Source organism: Carya illinoinensis, chromosome 15, assembly GCF_018687715.1.
Source record: "Carya illinoinensis cultivar Pawnee chromosome 15, C.illinoinensisPawnee_v1, whole genome shotgun sequence".
NCBI lineage: Eukaryota > Viridiplantae > Streptophyta > Magnoliopsida > Fagales > Juglandaceae > Carya > Carya illinoinensis.
The window spans coordinates 33,496,562-33,522,974 of NC_056766.1; the positions used below are offsets into that span (position 1 = coordinate 33,496,562).

The 26,413-nt window shown below is 38.9% G+C and overlaps 1 protein-coding gene across 3 annotated transcripts in view; it reads left to right on the forward strand.

The window, feature by feature from the left end:
• The window catches only part of LOC122296385 (transcription initiation factor TFIID subunit 2), a 58,477-nt gene that overhangs the window by 21,808 nt on the left and 10,256 nt on the right, over positions 1-26,413 (forward strand). For 2 of the 3 annotated variants that reach the window (XM_043106017.1, XM_043106019.1), the window contains 8 exons: positions 5,799-5,896; positions 6,047-6,394; positions 16,153-16,240; positions 22,439-22,564; positions 22,653-22,709; positions 24,229-24,308; positions 24,397-24,439; positions 25,792-25,878. In XM_043106017.1, the coding sequence (XP_042961951.1) occupies positions 5,799-5,896; positions 6,047-6,394; positions 16,153-16,240; positions 22,439-22,564; positions 22,653-22,709; positions 24,229-24,308; positions 24,397-24,439; positions 25,792-25,878 (927 nt within the window). The remainder of the gene's footprint in view (positions 1-5,798; positions 5,897-6,046; positions 6,395-16,152; positions 16,241-22,438; positions 22,565-22,652; positions 22,710-24,228; positions 24,309-24,396; positions 24,440-25,791; positions 25,879-26,413) is intronic. The other variant, XM_043106018.1, reaches the window with a different exon arrangement.

The window sequence follows — 26,413 nt, forward strand, 5'->3', positions numbered from 1 at the left end:
TGGACTAAATCTTCTTAAATTACCTGAGGTGTACTTGCGGGAAACTCCTTACCGAGGGTCTGTGCACCCCCGGGATTAGTTGGGATGCTAATCCTAGACACCCGTTGCCAATAAAAAAAAAAAAAAAATACTCTTCGCAGCAGTCCTACTTAACTTATTAGCAAGAACGTTAGAAATTATCCTGTACACGACATTGACAAGGCTAATGGGTTGGTATTCTTTGCCATCATCCATTGTCCTTGCCTTTTTGGGAATGAGGGCTATGAATATGGCATTAAGGCCTTTCAGAAACTTACTATTGGCATGAAAATACTTGAATACTTTCATAATGTTATCTTTAATGGCATCCCAACAAGCCTAAATGAAAGCCATATTGAAACCATTCGGGTCGGTGATTTGTCATGGACCTTAATTTTTACCAATTTAAGGACCACACACTCTTTGAACGGTCGCTTGAGCCATGTGGTCATTCCTTCATCATTGGACATGGTGCTTATATATCAAGCTTTGTGACTGTATCATACTTTGAGAATATCTCAAGATCAAGAAACAAAGTTGCGATGCATTGATAGAAGTATTGTGCGCTTATGGGGGTGCTCATATGTGGGTTGGCCCTATTTGGCCTCTTTGGGAGCTTCAGGTGGAGTGTTACTTATGTGGGATAAAAGAGTGGTTGAGGCGATTGAGGAGTGTATTGGAGATTTCTCAATAGCAACCATATTCAAAAATGTTGTTGACGGATGGGAATGGGCATTTGTAGGCATATGGGATGTGCCATGGTGTATGGGGGGCGATTTTAACATTACTCGCTTTCATAGTGAGTGATCAAGGCATTATCGGAATTATGTGGCCATGGAGGAGTTCCCCGAGTTCATTTTTTATCTAAATCTCATGGACCTTCCCTTGGTAGGGGACGAGTACACTTGGCCAAACAGACAGGTATGGTCAAAATTAGATAAATTCCTTATCTCTCCAGCATGGGAAGCCCATTTTCTAGAGGTTTGTCAGAGATGGCTAGCTCGAGTCAATTCTGATTATTTTCCTCCTAGATTGTGAGCTCATTCACAGAGGTTGCCGATACTTCAAATTTGAAAACATGTGGCTTACAGCAGATGATTTTGTAGAGTTGGTAAGTGCTTGGTGGTCATCGTACTAGTTCTCTGGTACTTCAAGTTTTATTCTTGCAAGTAAGTTGAAGGCTTTGAAACAAGACCTGAAGAAGTGGAACCTGGAAGTATTTGGCTACATTGATAATCAGAAGGCTAAATTGATGATGGCTATCTTCTTGGAGGAATTGCAGGAGTTAGAGGGGGGATGGTAATTATTGGGAGATATTTCAAAGGAGGGGGCTTTTGAGGAAGAGCACGGTTATGACAAATTTGGAGAGGGTTTTGCTGTCAGAGGTGACCTCTTGGCGTTAAAAATCCAGGGTCCTTTAGTTGAAAGAGGGTGACAAGTGTACGAAGGACTTTCACAAAGTGGCAAATTCACATCAGCGCAATATAGCTATCAAGACACTACATTCAGGTACTGAAGTGTTGTCTTCTTCTTCCGAATTAGAGAATCATATTGTGCATTATTATGAGACCCTTCTCACTTTACCGGTTGGTTGGAGGCCGAAGCTTGATGCCTTGTCTTTTGAGGCAATTGATTCTCAGAGTGTGAGCGTGTTGGAGAGACCTTTTGATGAAGATGAGATTTACAAGGTTATCTCTGGTATGGCTAAGGATAAAGCATCGGGCTCAGATGGTTTCTCTATTGGCTTCTTTCAAACTTGTTGGGACATAGTGAAGGGTGATGTCATGCAAGTCTTTAGTGAATTTCATTCTTTTCAAAAGTTTGAAAGATCTCTTAATGCGATGTTTATTGCTCTTATTCTCAAGAAACAAAGGGTTTCAATTATGAGGATTTTCGCCCTATAAGCCTAATTAGTGGCGTATACAAGATTATCTCGAAGGTTCTTGCCAACCAGTTAAGCCCTGTGATGGAATATATTATCTCCAAGCCTCAAAACACATTTACTCGTGGGAGACAAATTCTTGACTCGGTGCTCATTGCAAATGAGTGCTTGGATCACAGGTTGAGGGAGGGATGTTCAAGTATTCTTTGTAAGCTTGACATGGAAAAGGCCTCTGATCATGTGAATTGAGAATTCCTACTATACTTACTTGGGAGGTGTGGATTTGGTGATGGGTGGATTTCTTGGATGCGTCACTGTATTTCTATTGCCCGGTTTTCTATTCTCGTCAATGATACACCTACTGGTTTTTTTAATAGTTCCCGGGGTTTGCGGCAAGGTGATCTATTATCTCTCCCTATTGTTTGTTATAGTTATGGAGGCTCTTAGTCGGATGGTACAGGCCGCTGTGGATGGTGGTCTATTATCTAGTTATAAGGTGGGCAATGGCATTGGTGACTATTATCATCTCACATCTTTTATTTGCAGATGATACTTTACTCTTTTGGGATGCGGACAATAGCCAGATCCAAGCTCTACAAGCACTATTACTTTGCTTTGAAGCAGTGTCGGGGCTCAAGGTGAATCTTGGTAAGTCTAAGATGGTTCCAGTGGGTGCCATCTCAAATATTCTCAGTTTAGCAAGCATCTTGGATTGTAAGGTGTCCTCTTTACCAATGAAATATCTGAGCCTTCTTTTGGGAGCAACTTTTAAGGCTCGAGCTATATGGGATGGGGTGGTAGAGAAGATAGAGAAAATGTTGGCTGGTTGGAAATGGATGTATTTATTGAAAGAGGGTCGTCTCACCCTTATCAAGAGCACTCTTACTAACCTTCCTACAAATTTTTTTATCTCTATTTCCTATGCCTGTAGGGGTGGTGAACAGGATCGAGAAACTCTTTAAGGTGTTCTTATGGGGGGATATGGGAGAGGAGAAGAAGTTTCATTTGGTTAAATGGAAGACAGTCTGTGCTCCAGTTGTGTATGGTGACTTGAAAACTTTTAATAAAGTGTTATTGGGGAAATGGCTTTGGAGATATTATTTGGAGGGGGGATCATTGTGGAAGGCAATTATTGATGTTAGATATGAAGCTGCTTGGGGTGGTTGGTGCTCCAACGAAGTGAGAGGATGGCTATGGTGTGGGATTATGGAAGTTTATAAGGAGGGAATGACCATGTTTTGATAATCAGATTTGCTATGTAGTCGGTGAGGGCAATCGTATAAGCTTTTGGCAAGATGTGTGGTGTGGGGATCATGCATTGGAAAGGGCGTTTCTAGCTCTTTATTGTATTGCAGCAAATAGGGAGGCTTCAGTGGCGGATATGCGACTCTTTTCTTATGGCTCTCACCAGTGGAATATTCTTTTTAATAGGGATTTCCATGATTGGGAACTACCTATTGTATCAGATTTTTTTAGCCTACTATACTCCAAGGGGACTCCTATGGCACAAAAGGATAGATTGAAGTGGAGGTCTAATAATCATAAGAAATGTACTGTTAAGGCATACTATAAAATTTTGTCAACACAAGATCATTTTCCGTTCCGTTGGAAGAATATATGGAGGTCTCGTGTGCCCTCCAAAGTGGCCATTTTTGTATGGAATGCTGCCCTTGGGAAGATCTTGACCATGGATAATCTAAGAAAGAGGGGATGTGTAGTGATAGATTGGTGTTATATGTGCAAGAAGAATGGAGAATCTATGGATCATCTTCTACTTCATTGTGAGGTAGCAAAGGGGCTGTGGGATGAGATCTTTCAAAGGGTTGATATTGCTTGGGTTTCCTTTGAAGGTGGTGGATTTGTTGTGGGGTGTTGGAGGAAGATGCAAGGTTGTCATCAAGTGGCAGTAGTGTGGAAGATGATCCTGTTGTGTATCATGTGGTATATTTGGTCAGAAATGAATGAGCGTTGCTTTGAAGATAAGAAACGTACAATGGAGAAGCTAAAGAATTTCTTTCTTCACACTTTGCTATTTTGGTTTTTCACTATTGTACTAAATGGGGACAATGTTCATGATTTTTTTGTCTTTAATTCATCTCACTTAGAATGTATTTAGGTGTTTTTCTGTATACTTCCTATGTACACGGCCTATGCCTATTTCATTCATATCAATAAAAATTTATCCCTTACCTATATTTAAAAAAAAAACAGAAAAGAATATCTCAAGAATTGTACATGATTTCACAAGAGTTAACCTTTTTCTTTTTCTTTTTTTTTTTTTTTTTCTAATAAGGAGAGTAATAAATAATAGATTGTCCCCTGAGTACTTGGGCTATGCCTATTTTCATTAATAAAATTTGTTACTTATAAAAAAAATTAATAATAGATCGATAAGACCTTTCTTTAGCAGAAAACATGCTATCTTGATGTGTATCCATGATATATATATTTTTTTTGGTACGAGTAAATTTAAGTTTTATTCGATCTCTGAAGTCAGGAAATGCAAGTACATGTGCAGTATACAATAGAGATGCGCATTGAAAGGAAAAGAAGGAAATCCTGATAGGGAAGTTCAATTTTAAAAATATGAGTGGCCTCACAATATTAAGGGAAAACAACCTTTGAGCTCATCCATTGATTTCTCACAATCTTCAAAATACCAATCATTTTGTTCTCACCATATACCCCACATTAGTCAAGACATAGGTAGTTTCCACAAAACTTCGCAATGATACATACCAAATTTTCTTTTCCAACACAAGGAGATCCGTCACGCTTCTAGGCATTACCCAAATGAATAATTTCAATAAAGCTATAGCCACTTCACAGTGAAGCAAATGATGGTTAACAAATTCACCCCTTGTTCTGCACATACAACACTAATCAATCATCAGCACCCAGTTTTTCCTTAAATTTATCCAAAAGTGTAGCTCTACACCTCTAAGTACTGTTTCAAGGGAAGACATTATTAGCATGTGGATATATGACATGATACAAAGATCTGATTTTAACAACTTCGCAACTAGAAAGGAGTCTACCTAATCTTTTCTTCTCCACCGCTCCCCATCCTAAGAATATAACAGATCAAAGAAGGAAATGAAGAGATCCACGATTCAATCTTGCGCCATCTGGATGAAAGAGACATTCCACTGTTGGATGAAGCGAGTTGTCTTAGAATGTGAGTGTGACATCTTTTAGGGGACAAATAATGTGATTTCACCAGAGTCCATGGATTGGGTAGTTCACCCATGGAGCTAGTAAACCCTCCATACCGTAACCGTAGACCAATTTTGTAGTTGAGACAATGCTCAAACAATTTGTACTTCTAATAATGGTGGAGCGTGCTGCTTTGTCCATGAATGTGCTGCTTTTGCCTTCTCAGTCAAGATGAGGCACTATGTAGCTATTACTGATGTATCCATTTTTTAGTACCTTTCCTCCTTTTGTAACATAGACTATCTGAGATTTGTTGCGGCCATACTAACAATGTATGTCAGGGTGTCAATATAGGTCCATAGGTGACATGGACAGTGAAATCTAGGTGTATGTCTCAAGATGTGAACCGTGCAACTGTTGTTAAACGGGTGAGATGATTGGCCTGGAAATGACCATGAATCTGCAACTTTACCAACTATGTATATATTGTTTTTTGATATCATGTTGAAATATTTGAGAAAAGATCCTTTAGGTTCAGGACCTACCTTGTAACTTATTGTTACTTTCATCATCTTTGCATCTCTCTCTATTAGATAAACTTTCTTGATGAGCATATATATTCCTGATTTTCTAATTGGAAGGATGTTGGAGTTTGTAATATCATTCTTGATGGTTGTCGGCATACAACACAACACACATGCCTAGTGGAGGTACCTAAATATTTATGCTATTTGAGATGCAGTTCCGGCATTTGGCGAATAAAGTTGGAAATCTTGAGCGTCCTTTTCTCAAAGAGTTTTTTCCTCGGTGGGTGGGTTCGTGTGGTTGTCCAGTGCTGAGGTATAGTCCATATCAGGAATCATTTCTCTTCAATCCATGTTTGGACTCTTCTACTAATTTTATTTGCTGATATTCTCTATTGATTTTATTTACTGATATTCTCTTCTGATTTTATTTGCTTATATTCTCTCCTGGGACTTCAATTATAAGGATGGGATTCTCCTATAACAAACGGAAAAATATGGTTGAATTGGCGGTGTTACGTGGATGCACTGCTTCACCAGATTCTGGTGCTTCAGTTCTTAATATTAATGCTGATTCAGAAAACCGAGAGAGTGACATTGGTTGGCCTGGGATGATGAGCATCAGAATTTATGAGCTTGATGGTATGTATGACCATCCAATTTTGCCGATGGCTGGAGATATATGGCAGCTATTAGAAATACAATGCCATTCAAAGCTTGCTGCTAGGCGCTTCCAGAAGCCCAAAAAGGGTTCAAAACCTGATGGCTCTGATGATAATGGTGATGTTATGCCGGCCCTAGATATGCGCTCCAGGTATCTACTGTTTTCTAGTAGGTTCTGGTGACATATTTCATTGAAAAGGACATAGTTTAAATTTGGAGAAATTGCAGTTTATCCCCCTATAATTTGGCTCCAAAACATAAAACCTCCTGTGCAGGCCAACTTGTAACATCCCTTTCATGGTTAGGGGCTGATTTTTTTTACAAGTAAATAGGCGGTTAGGAGCGGATTTAAAAAGTAAGTTTTTCCATTTATAGGAACTGATTACGTACACAGCATTTTTCACTACATAAACGTCTCGGTTACATTTTTGCCATTCTTCTATCAGTTCATCTACAGTTTGGTGCTAAAGTGTCTTTTTTATTTTTTATTTTTTTTGTGTGCTGTGGCAAATGGGTTGTTGGGGGATAGGTTGACCAAAACTTTCTTTGAGCATCTGTGGGTTGAAGCCACTGGCGAGACAGCTGGGCAAATCGTTGATTGCTGTGCCATAGTTTTTTTTCCTTGTTAATTTGGGTTTTATGTGATTGGGTTTGGATTGTTTATATGATGTGATTTATTCTGCCCTTTTAAGTCTAAATTTAGATTGTTTACATAAACTGTAATAAGAGGTGGAATATTGAGGTTTTTAGACACACGGATGAGCAAAAGAATCTTCTATGGGAGGAGTTGCATTCTCTAGAAGTTGGGGGGGCTAATGAGGAGAATTCTTTGAGGAAGGTTGAGGCGGAGGCGGAGTTAGAGAAGGTTTTGTTGTCGGAAGAAATCTCTTGGAGACAAAAATCTAGGATGCTATGGTTGAAAGAGGGAGACAAGTGTACTAAGTTTTTCCATAAAATGGCAAACTCGCATAGGCGGGTCAATGTAATTGACAGTCTTTGATCGGGAGATACGGTGTTTCAAGCCCCGGAGGGGATGTCCAAGATCATATAGTGAGCTATTATGAGCAGCTTCTCAAAGAGACGGCGGGATGGCGCCCAAAATTGGATGGTTTGTTTTTCGATCAACTGGATAATAGTGCTGCAAGTTGGCTGGAGAGACCATTTGAGGAGGCCAAAGTGCATCAAGTGGTGCGTAGTATGTGCAAAGACAAAGCCCCAAGCCCCGATGGTTTTTCTTTGGCTTTCTTCCAAGAGTGTTGGGATGTGGTGAAGGATGATGTGATGCAGGTTTTTCAAGAGTTTCACCTTTGTCACAAGTTTGAGAAGTCCTTTAATGCCACTTTTATTGCTCTCATTCCGAAGATGGCGGGGCCCATGGAGTTGAAAGATTTCTGACCTATAAGTCTCGTAGGAGGGCTCTATAAAATCATTTCAAAGGTGCTAGCAAGCCGCATGAGTTTGGTGATGGAGAAAATAATCTCCAAACCTCAAAATGCTTTCTTTCGGGGTGGACAAATTATGGATTCAGTTTTGATAGCGAATGAGTGCTTGGACAGCCGGTTGAGGGATGGTATCCTGGGAGTCCTTTGCAAGCTGGATATGGAAAAGGCTTATGACCATGTGAGCTGGGAGTTTTTGCTTTATATGTTAAGGAGATGTGGATTTGGTGATAAGTGGTGTGGCTGGGTTAAACATTGTGTTTCAACCGCCCGGTTATCCATGCTAGTAAACGGGCAACCTTGTGGATTTTTTTAGAGTTGGAGGGGCCTGAGACAAGGTGATCCGTTATCTCCTTTTCTATTTGTTGTCATTATGGAGGCGTTGAGTTGTATGGTGGAAGCTGCTGTAAGGGGTGGGTTCTTGGCTGGTTTTTCGGGGGGGAAATTATAGTAATGGGTTATCCATCTCTCATTTATTGTACACGGATGATACTTTAATTTTCTGTGATGCGGACAGCGGACAACTTAAAGCTTTAAGGGCTGTACTCTCCTGTGTTTTGAGGCGATTTCAGGTCTCAAGGTAAACTTGGGGAAGTCGGAATTGGTCCCGTTGGGGGAGGTGGAGAATATGGATCTTCTAGCTGATTTGTTGGGTTGTAAAGTGGCTGCTCTTCCTATGTGTTATCTTGGCCTTCCATTGGGAGCCTCCTTTAAAGCAAAATCCATTTGGGATGGGGTAGTAGAGAAGGTAGAAAGAAGATTGTCGGGATGGAAGAGACTTTATCTTTCAAAAGGTGGGAGAGTTACTCTCATCAAAAGTACTCTCTCCAATCTCCTTACGTACTATCTCTCTTTTTCCTTTACTGGTGGGGGTGGCCAATCGGATCGAAGAATTTTTTAGGGTGTTCTTGTGGGGTAGTTTGGGTGAGGAACACAAATTTCATCTTGTGGGTTGGCCAAAGGTGTGTAGTCCAAAGGAGATGGAGGGCTTGGGGGTGCGTAATTTGATTACTTTCAATAAAGCCTTATTAGGAAAGTGGTTGTGGAGATTTCAATTGGAAGGGGAGTCGTTGTGGAGAATGGTCGTGGAGGGGAAGTATGGCTGTGATTGGAGGAGTTGGAGCTCCAAGGAGGTTAGGGGGAATTATGGAGTGAGTCTTTGGAAGTTTATTAGAAAAGGGTGGAAGGTATTTGCAACACATACCAATTTTGCGGTTGGTGAGGGCTCAAGAATCAGCTTCTGGTTTGACGAATGGAGCGGAGAGAGAGCTCTATTTTCTGCATTTCCAAGGGTTTTCAGATTAGCTGAAAATCAACAGGTTGCTGTTTCCGATGTGTTGTGTCGATCTAATGGCATAGTGCATTGGAACTTGTCTTTTTCCAGAAATGTGCAGGATTGGGAAGTGGAGGAGTTAGTAGGTTTTTACAGTTTTCTTTACTCCACGAAGATAGGAGGAAATGGGAGAGATAGAATGCTGTGGAAACTTTCAGGGAACAAAAAAATTCTGTCAAATCCTTTTATAAGGTGTTGCAAGACCACCAGTCTTGTATGTTTCCTTGGAAAAGTATATGGAGAGTTCTGGTGCCACCTAAAGTTGCTTTTTTTGCATGGACTGCAGCTTTAGATAAGATTTTGACAGCTGAAAATTTAAGGAAAAGAGCGATGATTGTGTTGGAGTGGTCTGCCTATGTAAGAAGTATGGTGAAACGACCGAGTACGGACCATATTTTTCTGCATTGCAAAGTGGCGAGGGAGCTTTGGGATGGCATCATGAGTAGGGCTGGGTTGAATTGGGCTATGCCCAAGAGTGTGGTGGATCTTTTAGCATGTTGGACCGAGGTGTTGATATCCAGCTTATGAGCTGGGTGGATATAGCCTGCCAGATTTCACTTACTACTCACCACTCTTCGAATTGTAGTTCAGTTTGGAGTGAGGAAATTGAGTACCTTTAACTGAGCCCTTTTGGGTAAATGATTACGCCATCTAGATGAGGTGGTCATTTGTTTTTTTTAATAAGTGAAAAAAAGAAGAAAAAGAAACAGATTGGTATAAAAGAAATAGATTGTTTGATGACATAATTAGTTTTTTGTAATTGGCGAAGATAATGATGAAACATGCTGGTGTAGGATATAATTAATGAGTAAACTCACTCTTTCCCATCAGCTTTAATTTTTGGGACAAATTTGTGATTTAACTTGGTATCAAAATAGGTGGCAAAGTCTCATTAGAGAAATAATGCTATTGAATTGATTGAGGTTGATGGTGTGTCTTTTCCGATCAGTCTGACATTACAGAACATATTTATCTTTTCTATGAGAATCTTCTTACAGAGCAGCATGATTGGAGGCCAAAATTGGATGGTTTAGAGTTTGATACTATCGATTCTTTGAGCAACCTATGAGAACGAAGTTCTTACTGTGGGAAAAGGGATGGTCAGAGATAAGGTTCTTGGTCCAAATTGTTTTACTATGGCTTTCTTTTAGGATTGTTGGGACATTGTTAGGGAGGATGTGATGGAATTCTTTCATGAATTATTCTCTTTTGGTAAGTTTGAAAAGAGTCTAAATGCTATTTTTATTGCACTTATACCAAAAAGGGTGGGAGCTTATGATGTGAAGGATTTCCGCCCCATTAGTCTTTTCAAGGGCTCTATAACTTTATTTCTAAAGTGTTGGCCAATCTATTGAGTAATGTCAATATCCTATCCTATCTTGTTGGATTGTGGGGGCATTGTTAGTGGAAAGAGATTTTAAATTTGAAAATATGTGGTTGGAGGATGAGGGTTTTATTGAAAGGGTAAGGAGGTGGTGGATTTCATATCAGTTTTCTGGTATTCCAAGCTTTGTTTTGGCTGGTAAGCTTAAGGTGTTAAAACAGGATTTGAAAAGATGGAATGTGGAGGTTCTTGGCAATGTTGATAATAAAAGAAAACTGCTTATGGAGCAGCTTCATATTTTGGAGGAAATGGAGATGAATGGAATATCCTATGAGGAAAAGGAGAAGAAGAAAGGGGTAATGGCAGAAACTGAAAAGCTCACTCTTGTGGAAGAAATTTCGTGGAGGCAAAAATCAAGAATTCTTTGGGTGAAGGAAGGTGACAGATGTACAAAATTCTTTCACAAATGGCTAATTCACACTGTAGACATAATGCGATTGAGGTTCTTCATGTAGGTGATAATGTTATTACCGACAATGGGAAGATTGGAGATTTTGTGAATTATTATGAGAAGCTTTTTCGGGAAGAATATTCTTGGAGACCTAAGTTAGATGGGCTGTCTTTCAAGTCCATGGATCAGCTTAGTGCAGATTGGTTGAAGAGGAATTTTGAGGAAGAGGAAGTTCTTGATGTTGTTAAAGGTATGTCTAAAGATAAGGCACCGGGTCCAGATGGCTTTTCTATGGCATTTTTTCAAGCTCTTTGGGATATTGTGAAGGAAGACATTATGAAAGTTTTTGGAGAATTTATTCTTTCTTAAAATTGGAGAAGAGTTTTAATGCTACATTCATCACTCTTATTCCAAAAAAAGCCGGATGCTGTAGATATGAGGGATTTTCGCCCTATTAGCTTGGTGAATGGGATGTATAAGATCATTTCTAAGGTGCTAGCTAACCGCATGAGTGTGGTCATGGACAAGATTATTTTGAAGTCTCAAAATGCATTTGTGAGGGGATGACAAATCCTGGATTTGGTTTTAATTGCTAATGAATGTTTGGAAAGCAGAATTATAATGGGTAAATCTGGAATCTTAGTTAAATTGGACATGGAAAAGGCTTTTGACCATGTCAATTGGGAATTTCTTCTTTATATACTTGGGAGATTTGGTTTTAGAGAGAAGTGGTGTTCGTGGATAAAACATTGTATTTCGACTGCCAGATTTTCTTTATTGGTGAATGGCAGCACTCCAGTGGGTTTTTTTAATAGCTTCCATGGACTAAGGCAAGGAGACTCTTTTATGTCCTTATCTTTTTGTATTAGTTATGGATGCTTTGAGTTGTATGATCGAAGCGGCTGTGAAGAGGAATTTTCTATCGGGATTTATGGTGGGAGATGACTTATGGGGGCAGCATTACTGTTTCACATTTACTTTTTGCAGACAATACTTTAATACTTAGTTATTCAAGTCAAGATTATCTCTGTGCTTTGAGAGCCTTATTGCTATGCTTTGAAGCTGTTTCAGGACTTAGAGTTATCTTATCTAAGTCTGACATTGTTCCAGTGGGTACAATCAGGAATATTTTTGGTTTGGCAAACATCTTGGGATGTAAGGTAGCTTCTTTACATTTGAAATATATTGGATTACCTTTGGGTGCTCTTCACAAATCACTTTCTATATGGGATGGGGTTATTGAGAAGATTGGGAGGTGGCTAGCTGGTTGCAAAAAACTCTATTTGTCAAAAGGGGAAAGAGTTACTTTGATTAAGAGTACTTTATCTAATCTCTCCACATATTTCCTCTCTCTCTTTACTAGCGGGGATTGCAAAAAAAAAAATAGAGGATTTTTCAGAATATCTTGTGGGATGGTTATGGGAGGAAAGAAAATGTAATTTGGTGAGTTGGAATAAGGTTTGTCAACTGGTTTCATATGGAGGTTTGGGTGTGAGAAATTTAAAGCTTTTCAATAAAGCTCTACTTGGAAAATGGCTTTGGAGGTACCATTTTAAGACAAATTGTGGAGACAAATTGTGGATTTTAAATATGGGAGAATGTGGGGGAGCTGGTGCACAAATGAAGTTAAAGGGGTTTATGGGGTGGGCTTGTGGAAGTCCATCCAGTTAGTATGGGGGAAACTTTGTTAAAAACTTAAATTTTAAAAGTTGGGGAGGGGGCAAATATTTAGTTTCAGCATGATCCTTGGTGCGGGGATTCAGCTCTTAAGTACATTTATCCTAATTTATTTAGGATTGCTAGAGATAAAGGGGCTGCAGTGGCTGAGTCTTGTAAGATTTCTAATAACATGCTTCAGTGGAATGTGGATTCCAACAGAGATGTGCTGGATTGGGAAGTGGGTGAGATTTCTGATTTTTTGGGAAGCTTATATGATATGAAAATTGATCAGAATAGAGAGGACAGCCTGCTGTGGTTGCAAACAAATAAATCCAGATTTACTGTAAAATCTTTTTATAAGGCATTAATTAGTCAGGGAGTTAAAGAATATCCCTGGAAATGTATTTGGAGGGCAAAGGTGCCTAGTAAGGTTGCTTTTTTCTGTTGGTTGGTGCCTCTTGGATTTTTTTTTCTTTTTTTTTATATATATAAGTAATTTCTTGGGAAAATATTAACCACAGATAATTTGAGGAAGAGAGGTTTATTTTTGGCTGATTGGTGTTTTATGTGTAAGGATGGTGAATATTAACCATGGATAATTTGAGGAAGAGAGGTTTTTTTGTGGTTGATTGGTGTTTTATGTGTAAGAAGGATGGTGAATCTGTTAACCATCTTTTTCTTCACTGTGAGGTGGCGACAATTTTGTGGAACGAGATTTTAGCAAGGGTAGGCATTGCTTGGGTGGTACCTATGCATGTGGTGGATTTTTTGGCTTGCTGGCAAGGTTCAGTGGGATGTAGAGGCAGTGCTGCATTGTGGAGGATGATTCCCTTATGTTTGTTTTGGTGCTTATGTCTTAAAAGAAATGGGAGGTGTTTTGAAGATTATGAACATTCTATGGGGGAGTTTAGGGATTTTTTTTTTAGCACTAAGTTTTTGGGTGAAGAATCTTGCAAGGGATGGGAACATTTGTCATGTTTTATTTTAGTACTGTTTTTGCTTTAGCTTGTATTTAGGTGTACTCTCTTGTATATATCCTATGTGCTTGGGCTATGCCTATTTACTTAGAATAAAATCTCTTATTAACTATCAAAAAGATTTCTTCAAAAAAAAAAAAAAAAAAGATTTGAGTAATGTCATGGAGATGATTATTTCGAAATTGCAGAATGCGTTTGTTAGAGGCAGATTTTGGATTCCGTATTAATTGCAAATGAATGTCTGGATAGTAGAATAAAATCGGGTGAGCCAAGTATCTTATGTAAGCTTGACATGGAGGAGGCTTATGGTTATGTTAATTGAAATTTTCTGTTTTATCTTTTGGGGAAATGTGGGTTTGGGTGGAGGTGGTGTGGTTGGATCAAACATTGTGTCTCGACTGCTCGTTTCTCAATTTTAGTGAATGGCTCTTCTGAGGGGGTTTTTTAATAGTTCCCATGGTTGGAGACAAGGGGACCCGTTGTTTCCTTTTCTTTTTGTCATCGTGATGGATGCTCTTAGTCATATGTTGGGAGTTGTGGTTGGCAATGGTTTGTTGTCAAGTTTCATGGTGGGAGGGCCTCAAGAAGGCTTGGTTATAGTTGCATCTTTTGTTCGCTGGTGATACTTTGCTGCTTTGTGATTTGAATCCAGGCCATGTGCAAACTTTGTGTGCGCTTCTGCTTTGTTTTGAGGCTATGTTTGGCCTCAAGGTAAATCTGTGAAAGTCAGAGATGGTACCGGTGGACTAGGTGAGAAATATGAGTAGGTTGGTAAGTATTTTGGATTGTCAGGTTTCATCTTTGCCGAATTGCTACTTTGGGCTTCCTTTGGGGGTTATGTTCAATGCCAGTACGGTTTGGGATGGGGTGTTTGAGGAGGTAGAGAGAAAGGTTGGTAGGTTGGAAGAGGTTGTATTTGTCAAAAGGGGGAAAAATCACCCTTATCAAAAGTACGTTGTCTAACCTTCTTACATATTAGTCTTCAATTCCCATTCCAATTGGTTTGGCAAATCGGTTGGAGAAGTTATTTTGAGACTTTTTGTGGGGAGATATAGGGGAGGAAGCTAAGTTTCATTTAGTTGGTTGGGATAAGATTTGTACTCCTGTGTCGTGTGGTGGGTTGGGGTTTTGGAAGTTGAGTATCTTTAATAAAGCATTACTAGGGAATTGGTTGTGGAGGTATCATCGGGAGAGTGATTCTTTGTGGAGAGCTGTGACTGATTCTAAATATGGGAGTGCTTGGTGGAGTGGAGTTCTAAGGAGGTAAGAAGTACTTATGGTGTGGGGGTGTGGAAAAACATTAGAGAGGTTGGGATGCCTTTGTAAAATATATCATCTTGGTGGTTGGGGACAGCTCCAGAATTTGTTTTTGGCATGATCCATGGTGTGGTGGTAGGGCTGTTTGTGCTGTTTTTCCAGATCTTTTTTGTATTTCCCTGAATCTGGATGCTTTCATGGCTGAGTTTTTGGATTGTTCCAGTGGCTCGTCATTGGAATGTTCTATTTTCTAGAGCTGTGAATGATTGGGAAATGGGGGCTGTTTCTGAATTGTTTGGTTTATTGTATGCTATTCAGCTTGGGAGGGATATGAGGAATAAGCTGGATGCATACTGATAACAAGAAGTTTTCAGTTCGTTCCTGGTATTAGACGCTGTCTAGGCCAAATGGGGTTCATTCTTTGCCATGGAAGGGTATATGGAAGAGTAAGGTGCCTTCACAGGTTGCGTTCTTTGGCTGATCTGCTTCTTTAGGGAAGATTTTGACATTGGAGAATCTCAGGAAGCGTGGATTAATTGTTTTGGATTGGTGTTTCTTATGCAAAAAATCTGGTGAATCAGTGGATCATCTACTATTACATTGTGATGTGACCAGGTTATTATGGACTGAAGTGTGTGCAATAGGTGTGTTATGGTTTGGGTGATGCCTAGGAGCGTGGTGTACGGTTTGCTTGTTGGAGAGGTTTAAGGGGTAATGTGCAAAATAGTTGCTGTTTGGAATATGATACCTTTATGTCATATGTGGTGTATTTGGGTTGAGAGGAATGGTCAATGCTTTGAAGATAAGGAAGGCTCAGTGGATGAACTTAGATGTATTTTCTTTAATTCCTTATTTCAGTGGGCTTTGGCTGTTGTATTTAATGGAACTGGTGTCCGTGATTTTCTTGTTTCTTTTTCTAGTTTCTGACATGTAATAAGTTCAGTTTTTTGTATACTTCCTGTGTATGAGGCTTTGCCTTGTTACTTGTCTACATCAAATTTTTATTCATAAAAAAATAAAAAATAAGGTTGTCCCGAGCTTGAACCTTCATTCCATACTTCATCTCCATTTTAGTTAATAATTCATGTGTTAGGCTGAAATTTTCAATGACCAAATTTTGGTCCTTCACGTGAAAGAGAGAATAATAAATAAATAAATCTGTTCTTTTCTAGTGGATTAAGTTTTTAGGATAATTGGCTATTTAACAATCTAATTGGACAACATATCAATTAGAGACCATTTGGTGTGATATGATTGATCAATAGTCACACGATCTTCATGTGCCTCTTGTCATTTGAATTGGAAGCGAAAAACTATGGTTTTAAATTTAATCCCAAGCATGAGTGTTATGTTCGCAAGTTGAGTTGTAAGGGGGTTCCAAGTTTATGGATAAGTTCTAGGGGGGTACATTTTAATTTTCTTTTATTTTTTCTTGTGGTTTTTATTTTTCTTTTTCCTGTCTTTTGCAGTTCAGAATCTCCCTTGTTATGGATGAGAGCAGATCCTGAAATGGAATACCTTGCTGAAATTCATTTTAATCAACCTTTACAGATGTGGGTAAGAACAAGGTCTTGGCCTCTTTCTAATAGTACACAGTCATGCTGTTGCTTAAGTATCTTCGTCTTGGTCATTATGCATTATGCTTTTGCCCGCAGAGTTTTAACAGAGTAAGATGCATATTTGGTCCGATAAGTAATACTTCTTTAGAAAAAGCAAAAAAAGGGGCATAGGGAGGGATGGAAGAGGGTACCACACATCTAAAATTGAAGTGTTGAATCAACTCTAACAAATTAGAGAGAGAGAGAGAGAGAGAGAGAGAGAGAGAGAGAGAGAGAAAGTTAGAAGCTGCTGTCCAATCTTCAAGGCACCAAAAAATAGAAAGCTTTAACTTCAACACTAGGAACTTGCTGCTCTCAACTTCAAAACCGAAGTGGCAAAGCAATGACAGAGTTTTATTGTGATTGCTGAATGGACATGCTTTCAGAGATCTGCATTTGTTGAACATAATTTTCTTCCTTACTAATGTAGATGGCTGACTGATTTCATGGATCATATTATTGTGTGCTTGGAAGTGTGTTTAAACCTTCTTGAACATTTTGTTCTATCATGCATGCCTCTACCTGAAAAACGTATTCGGAAAGGATTGGAGCACAAGACAATTTAGGATCTAAGACAGTTTTTAAATGTAGTTTTTAATAAGGGGGTTGGCGGCCTAAATTGGAAGGGGCTTGGTTTTGATTCCATTGAACATAATGATGTAGACCGACTGGAGAGGCCTTTTGAGGAGTTGGAGGTTTTTGAAGTTGTGAGAAAAATGGTTAAAGACAAAGCGCCGGGCCCTAATGGTTTCTCGATGGGTTTCTTTCAAACTTGCTGGGCTGTATTAAAGATGACCTCTTGAAGGTGTTCCAGGAGTTCTACTTAGTGGGAAAGTTTGAAAAAAGCCTTAATGCTACTTTTCTCGCACTAATTTCAAAGAAGGTGGGGGCCGAGAAGATTAAGGAATTTCGACCTATTAGCCTAGTAAATGGGGTTTACAAGATAGTTTCCAAGGTGCTAGCGAATCGTCTGAGTAAGGTAGTGGTAAAGCTTATTTCGAAACCTCATAATGCTTTTGTTAAGGATAGGCAAATCCTAGATGCGGCTCTTATTGCGAATGAATGCCTAGACAGTTGGTTGAAAATTGGTGAGGCAGGGATTATATGCAAACTAGATATGGAGAAGGCCGCATGATCATGTCAACTGGGAGTTCCTTCTTGATCTTTTGGGGAAATGCGAGTTCGGAGAGAGATGGTGTTCATGGATTAGGTGGTGTATATCAACAGTGAAATTCTCCGTCTTGATAAACAGAAGCCCAACTGATTTCTTTTGTAGCACACGAGGCTTAAGACAAGGAGATCCGTTATCTCCTTTACTCTTTGTTATTGTGATGGAAGCACTGAGCCGAATGTCATCAGCTTTGGTTACGAATGTGTTGCTCGCTGGTTTTAAGATTGGATCTCCGAATAGGGGATTTGTTAATGTATCTCACTTATTGTTTGCAGATGATACTCTTTTCTTTTGCAAAGCAGATCCTAACCAGATTCATATTCTGAAGGCCCTTCTCCTTGTTTTGAAGTAACTTCCGAATTGAAAGTTAATTTGGGAAAATCCGAGATGGTGCCTATTGGACGTGTTTGGCATATTAGACAGTTGGCTAGTATATTGGGATGCACGACTGCATCTTTACCCATGACTTATCTGGGACTTCCACTGGGGGCGGCATCAAGAGCGGCTTCATTATGGGAATCAGTTATTGAGAAAGTGGAACGTCGGCTAGCCGGATGGAAGAAATTATATTTGTCAAAAGATGGTCAGATTAACACTAATTAAGAGTACTCTTTCTAATCTACCCACCTATTTTTTGTCATTGTTTCCTATTCCAGCAAATGTTGCACTTCGGTTGGAGAAACTTCAAAGGGATTTCTTGTGGGGTGGACTGGGCGCGGAACAAAAATTTCACCTTGTTAAGTGGGACAAGGTATGTAGCCCTATCTCGAATGGGGACTTGGGCATTAGAGATATGAGAACTTTCAATCGGGCGTTACTAGGTAAATGGCTGTGGAGATACCATAAGGAACCTGAAGCCTTGTGGAAGACAGTAATAGAGATCAAATATGGGGACCTATGGGGAGGGGGGGTTGGTGTACAAAAGAAGTGAGAGGAGCGCATGGAGTGGATTTGTGGATACATATAAGAAAAGGGTGGGAGGTCTTCACTCGTTATACCCGAATCTGTTTCGGAGGAGGAACCCATATTAAGTTTTGGTATGATATTTGGTGTGATCACGTGGCACTAAAGGAATCTTTTCCTTCATTATTCAGAGTTGCAAGAGATATTGATGCCTCAGTAGCTGATGTACTGGAAAGATCAGGGGACCAAATTCAATGGAATATCAACTTCAGTAGGGTGGCTCAAGACTGGGAGATGAGCAGTATTGAAGCCTTTTATAGCCTTTTGTATACTACTAAACTGGATAATTCACGAGATAGTTTATGGTGGATACCTACAGTTAAAGGTACTTTTTCGATGCGCTCTTTCTATATGTTTCTTTCCCAAGAGACACCTATTCAGTTCCCATGGCGAAAGATATGGAGACATAAGGCGCCACCTAAAGTAGCATTCTTTGTGTGAACTGCAGCATTGGGTAAGATTCTCACAACTGATAATTTGAGGAAGCGCAGGGTAATCATCACAGATTGGTGTTGCATGTGTAGAAAGGAAGGTGAATCAGTGAACCATCTCTTAATACACTGTGAGGTAGCGAGAAGGCTATGGAATGAGGTACTTGGCTTGGGCTATGCCAGAGACGGTGGTCGGGGTATTGGCCAGTTGGAAAAATCTGAGAGGAAATCAGCAGATAAAAGCGGTGTGAAAGATGATCCCTGTATGTATCATGTGGTGTTTATGGCGAGAGCGCAATAACAGGACGTTCGAGGACAAAGAGATCGATGGAGGAATTAAAAATTTTTTTCTTTAGAACTCTTTGTACATGGACCTTAGCGGTTGATTTCAATGGTTTGGGGCTACATGAGTTCCTTATATCCATTGTTCATACCTAGATGTGGTCACTAAACTTTGTATCAGGCTTTTGCCTTCTTTTGATAATATAATTTATTTTACTTATAAAAAGAAAAAAAAAAGAAAAAGAGTTTAAATAAAGTTGTGCATGCTTCTTCCTTTTTCTGACTTTCCTGAAATTCTGTTTTGAAATCAACACTGTACCTAGGATTCTGTTTTTAAGACGATATCGTGAATGGGCCGTGTTCTGAAAAAACGATCAGTTGTGTTGTTGTATGAAAAGTCAAGTTTTAAAAATAAGCATGTCCTGAAAACATTCATAAATATTCATGAAACCATGGTATTTTTCAAGTAAGTTTTTACATAAAGAAATAAGGAAAAAAGTCTCAATTTCTCACTACACCCTTTCCTTAGATGAGTAATTCTATTAGGAGGATTACTCATAAAAATTAAAATTAAAAGTTTTAAAAAAAATAAAGGAACTATTAGGAGGGCTCGATGGGTGCCACAAAAGTGGTAGTTGTTTACCAGTACGTACCAACTGTTCCACTCAAAATTCTTCTCTAAGGGTCTTTCATATATCTGAAGTTATGAAATAAGTGTGAAGTTAAATTTTATTTGGCTCACTGCAGTTGATATGTCATTATTAAGCAAGTACTTCTAATATTTGAAATATGTTGTTAGGGAAAGCTCTTCACCGATGTGTCTTATTTTTGAAAAGGGGTGGAGAGGGATGGTGATTGACCGTTTCCAAAATGAGAAAACCTTAGCACTGGTCCATCCAACAACTCCCAATTAACAGCCCGCCAATAGTTAAGTGACACATAGGCTTCCCACCACAACTATCATGTGTATGCACAACATCAGATTCCCACCACCATTTAAGAAGAACATCCGAGAGAGAGAGAGAGAGAGAGAGAGAGAGAGAGAGAGAGAGAGAGAGATTCGGGCAGCTGCTCGAGGAGGGGTTGGGCACGGTAGTGGATCTAGGTGGAGATCGACGACAATGGAACCCGAGAAAAGAGATGGAGTCAACGGCGGCGACTAAGTTAGAGGAAAGAGAACAATGTGCGTCGGAGTTGAGCATTGTTCTGGCTTTATGGCCGTGAAATCTGTGGTGTGGGGATCCTTTGGTGTGGTTTTCATAGGGTGCTCATCACTCCTTTTTTCTTTTTGGATATGAAAAACAGGATATTTGTGTGTTACGGTGGTGCTGGGTGCTATCGGTGGTGGTGTTAGGAGGTGCAGTGGTTCAACTATGGCAGTTTAATCATGTGACAGGGTACTAAGGGGCCGTGGGGTTGCTAGTTTACCATGGGCTGTAGGTAGTGGTGTTGCTGTGGCAGATGAAGCTTGCGGGATTGTCGTGCATGGGAAAAAATTGTGCTGTGTTTTTTAGGAGCAAAAACAGAGGTTTGTTGGGCAGTTGGGATGCGACATCTGGGCTATTTTCATGGTGGTTCAAGGCTGGCTACGGAGTTAGATGTCGAGGTGCACTTTCCTTGTGATGCCATGCAGTGCTCGGTTGTCTCATGATGCAGTAACTTTTTTTTCTTTTTGTGGCAAGGGGTGGTGGAGCACAGTGGGGCTTTGGGCTGCTATGATGGTGGTTATTGCTGGGTGGGTTAACAGAGGCTAAACGTAGTGCGCTAGTGTCTCTCTATGTATGTGTGTGTGTGTGTGTGTGCACAGTGGCTTCCAAATTCGGGATTGATGTGGAGGGGCTATTGTGGGTTCTATCACGGAGGATGAATCTCACGGTGTGGAGGATGGCAGCGGAGGAGTAGATATTGAGGGCTGGAATTGGTGTGACTGACATGGTGGTTGGCGGCAGCGTTGAATAGCAAATCACCATAAGGGAAAATAGAAGAGAAAGTGGTGAGAGAAGGGAACCAGAGAATCTGAGATGGTGGGCAACGCCAAGGTAGGCAACGGATGGTCAGCGTCGGACTGGTGGCAGTGGAACTGAACTTGCTATCGTGTGGCGGTGCAAAGAGACGGAAGCAGAGAGGGGCAGACGGAAGTGTTATCGGCCTGGGCTATATTCCTTTTTTGTTTTGAGAGTTATACCGTGTGAATGAGGCTATTGTGGGTTTGGTGAAATTTCTGACGTGGCAGCAGATGAAAGGGAGGCTGTTATTTGCTCAATATCGGTCAGACCGCTTAGAAGCGAAACTGTTCCAAAATCATCACAATTAAAGAAAGCAGACTGAGAAATCTTTATGTGAATCTTATAATACCATAATTTCCTGCCGTTATTTATGCTTCTCTTCTTGTTATCTGGACACTAGAAGGTCCCAAGTCAGAGAGGTTTGAAAGGTCATAAATGGTTACATGTAAAGCGTGCAGATAAAGTCACTAATTTTAAATATCATGATGCCTATATTCACTTTGAAAGTAGGTTGTGGATAATATTATAAACACCTCTCACTATAATAACCTGGAGAGAATCCGTTGTTATTTAAGTATGTTGCTTGCCCTGTTGTGGCAGCTACTGCCACTTTTGGGTAAGAGAGAAATTTTTCAATATGGTTATGCTAGGCAGGTGGCTTTTAAACATGCATGATTTGTTTGATATCATCCTTTCTGTGCATAAGAATGATAGGAACCCAAGAGCAAAGACATGTAGGGAACTTAAAGCCGAATCATCCAAAGTGGACTGTGGTTACCGTTCTTGGAAGGAAAACTCTACATACCACACTCCAATCCTGCTTTCTTCCCTGTTATGAGGTAGCATTGCCCATCAACCTTGGAATTTTCTTTAAAAGAATAAAGGATGATCCAAGGGTGATAAAAATGCCATATTTCACATAGTTGGATGAAAGTGAGATGGGAGTGTGGTATGTGACATTACTCATTTGTTTACCTTTTTTCTTTTTCTTTTTCATTTATAAGCTCTAGGTTGACATCTATGCTTCAGGACAGCCCTCCAGCTCTGTATCAGGATGCAGAAGCAAAATGTGGATACCAGTTAGATCTACAAATTCATAGTTTGGAATTTCAGCTTTGTTTTTTGAGTGGTCTAGAAACATTAAGGGTTGTGACCAAATGTTTTGGTGGTGTTGTTTGCATGTAACTATCTACATATACACATATATCTTATGTATGGGTATGTCCATGCATGGATTACCTTATTTGATATATTTTATTCAATTATATTTTGCTTCTCTTTGTAACATTGGAATGCTTAATCAGATTAATCAGTTAGAGAAGGACAAAGATGTTATTGCTCAGGCGCAAGCAGTTGCAACACTAGAGGCATTGCCGCAGCTTTCATTTTCTGTTGTTAATGCTCTGAATAGTTTCCTCACTGACTCCAAGGTTTTGATTGCTCTGTGAGGTGTATTTGGTCTTTAACCATGTATCTAATGGGGACTGGTTATCTGAACTTTTGTTCTTTGGTATCAAGGCCTTCTGGAGACTTCGAATTGAGGCAGCTTTTGCATTAGCTAATACAGCATCTGAGGTAAGGTATTTATTTAGTATGTACCTTATTCACCTACATGGTGGGCCCTTATAGTTTTTTTTATTAATATTCTTCGTAAAACATCCACCAAACTGTTTGTAGGATGGACTTTCTGTAAATGGTTCTTGACTGGACCACATTATTTTCACAACTGTTATTTCTGATATTGAATTGAAATACTTTTTTATACATAGCTTTGTTTTCTATTGTAATGAAGAATGTTTTTTCAAGCTTGTTCCATTTTCCTTGTTGAACCAAAATTATTTATTTATAAATACTTTAAATCATATCATGCATTCATAGACATTTTTCTTTCATTCGATCCTTCATAAATTTTCGTAACATTGAGTATTTATATTAGAGTAATGCTGGATACTGTCCTAGGATGTGCAAACCTACGCACTCAATTTGAAAAATAGTGGAGCCCACTATTAAAAAATGAGATTTTTCATGTGGGTTTCAAATTTGCCCACGTTTTTCAAATGGAGTGCGCGACGCTTTCACACCTTAAGACTATACAAATCATTTCCCTTTATATTATATCTAGCAAAGCATGTAGTATAAAATATTTATAAAAATTGCAAGTCATGAAATACCATCTAAGATACAGAATATGGGGTTTGTAAAAAGCTAACAATTAATGTAATTTAGAAAAATTATAAACATTCTAAGAAATTATATCAATGAGAATCTGCTAACCACAAAGCCGTGATCATATCTAATTACGTTATTTCCTAGCTTGCACAATATCATCACCCTTTGCAACCTTGGGGAAACATTAATTACCAGTACTATTTCTCTCTGACTTTTCTTGAATTCCTTGTATCACTAAACTAGTGCACTTAGGCATTGTTCTTGTATATGTCCTGTATACTTGGGCTCTTGCCTGTTCTTATGATCAATAAAATCTTGTTTACTGATAAAAAAAGTAACTATCTCTCTTTCCATTCTTGCTAAGGTTTAGTCTCTTCCCATACATGTTTTCCCAAATAAATCAGATCTTGTTTCCTTTGTTTAATTGTTGTACTTTCAAAGAGAACAACTCTTTTATCCATGAATGATCACATCATACCACAGTAGCTAACTACCTTCCAACATGGTGAGCATTTGACTTGGCTTGATAAAACTAACTGTGCCATATCTAGCTTCACTTCCCAAGCCTACTGTGATTGATAAAGCCTTAAAAGAGTGCACTGTGGGCTGCCCTCTATTATACATTTGCACTCCATCCTTCCCACATACTACTAAATTTAGGTTCTACCACCAATCTCCATGGCAAAATGCAATAAACATTTAGCAAAACAAAGTTTTATTAAACAATAACAACTTTCAAATTGAATTTGAAATTATTGTTACTTATTTCGCTTTGTACTATTGCTTGTGTATTCAAATAGCAATGCCTTCATCTACATTTTTTTAGGGGCAAAATAAAATGACTTTGGCTACTAATTTATGTCTTCAGTGACGCAAATATAAAATATTGATTTTGACTTGTGTTTTCTGTCATATTGACATGCAGGAAACTGATTGGGCTGGTTTAGTTCATTTGGTGAAATTTTATAAAAGTAGGAGGTTTGATGCAAACATTGGACTCCCCAAGTATGATTACTTACAAATGTGGTTATTGTAGTGGGCTGATTGTTATGCTATGAAGTTGAAATAGTTTGTTTTCTGCTAATCTTGTCAGGCCAAATGACTTTCACGATTTTCCTGAGTACTTTGTTCTCGAGGTAATGCACTGAGGTAGGATATGTAAAAGTTGTATGCGATGTCATGTGATTGCTTCGTGCAGTTTTGTGCTAAAGCTTTTATTTTTCGGAGTATTGCAATGAACTACTCATTTTATTTGTTTTCAAGGATGTTTTATCATCTGTCAATCTCTGAGCACTTTATTTTCTGTCTGCATCCAATGTCAGAAGACCTAGGAAAACATTATTGATACATTACGGAATTGGCTATTTGGGCGATCAGTTCCTCACTCCATACAACTGCAACTACTATAAAATTGTCTGAACAAATTTTTGTGATGTACTGAAGGCATTATCCTACATTAGTCTACAGTTTTGTTAAAAGCAAAATTTCTGGCATTAGTTGCCAAATTAGATTTGTACAGTTTTGGATAAGAATTTACATGACATTAGTCTTATCCATTCCTGGACGAGGCTATTGTTCTTTCAAATTAATTTTTTCTTAATGTAGTTCTCAGTTAATTGATAGATCATCATATAATTCATAGACTGGGCTGACAGGAGCTCAAAAGAGTTTATGTGCATATATGATTGAACTATTTTTATTAATTGTGCTTTACAGTTTAAGTTTTTCTTCAGTTACTGAAGTTGATCAAGGCTGTTTAATTCCTTCTGATTTTTGTTGGTGATTAGACGATGAGTGCAAATTTTCCTTATATTTTAAATTTTTTGTTAATTTTCTAATGTCCAATTTATCACCTGTTAGCTTTCATGGCTTGTTAGAGTTGAATGAAGCAATTGGAAGTTAAATTTGACCAGCCCAAACTGATGCTTAGCCTAGAAACTATGCTTAACCAAACAGAATAGATGCTCCTTCATTTCTCTAGGCTGACATAAACTGTTGCAGAGAAGAGATAAAAGAGATGCCCTATTTAGATTGTACACATTCATTTCATCCTTTCTATTAATTTTAAAAAAAAAAAAAGAAAGAAAGAAGGAAAAGAGACCTAGTGTATTCATATTTGCATATAAAGGAGTGATAGGAACTTTTGAGAATCGTGAACAAATTCTGAACAAGCGAACTTTCTTTTTCAATACAATTTTTTTGGAAATCTTATATTGACTTCAGGGCCTTGCTTTCATGATTTTCTTGTATATTTTTCTTCTTTTCTAGATAGCTATCTCTCCTGTGTACATGTTGTCTACTAGGATTGCACCTTTGGCACTTTTTAATAAAAATGTAATGTTTAGAAAACTTAGAGGGTATCACTTCAAATTTTTTTGAGTGATACTTAGGATATTACTCTCATGCCACATATTACAGGACAAAATTTCTATGAGTTCATAGCAACTAGGAAAATCCTTTTTTTCTTTTTTAATTTGGGTTTTCTCAGGCCATACCACATGCTGTAGCTATGGTCAGAGCTGCAGACAAGAAAAGTCCAAGAGAAGCTGTTGAGTTTATATTACAACTTTTGAAGGTACTTATGCTTTTGGTACTGCTTGTATGATATTGCCAGCAATATTCACATGATAGAACAACCACAAAGAATATCTTTCCTGATTGCCTCTTGTTTGCATTTCTGTAAAGATTTAAAGGAACTTGTAATTTAGTATGGAATGAGTAGGGTAAGGAAGCTTAACAGTGGGAGTAGTCTATACTAAGAGAAGCCCCATTCATGATTTTTCGATCTCATCTTTATAAAAGTTACAAGACCCACCAGAGGGTAGCCCAAGTGGTAAGGGCAAACTTGTGTGCATGTGCCCCATGTTATAGGTTCGATTCCCCCTAGGATCAGACTGCGATTCAAGTGGGAGGCCATGGCTGTGGGTTGCTGTGGTAGTCTCTCCGGGGGTTTACGTTCCATGGGTGAGTCCTAAGGGCTCTACCATGGGGTGGTTCCCTCGTCATATAAAAATAATAATAATAAAAAAGTTACAAGTTTAATGCAGTCAAAACCTCAAATCATTTAGGTTTTATAGCCAGATTGTATAAACTAACTCTTGAAGTCTTGG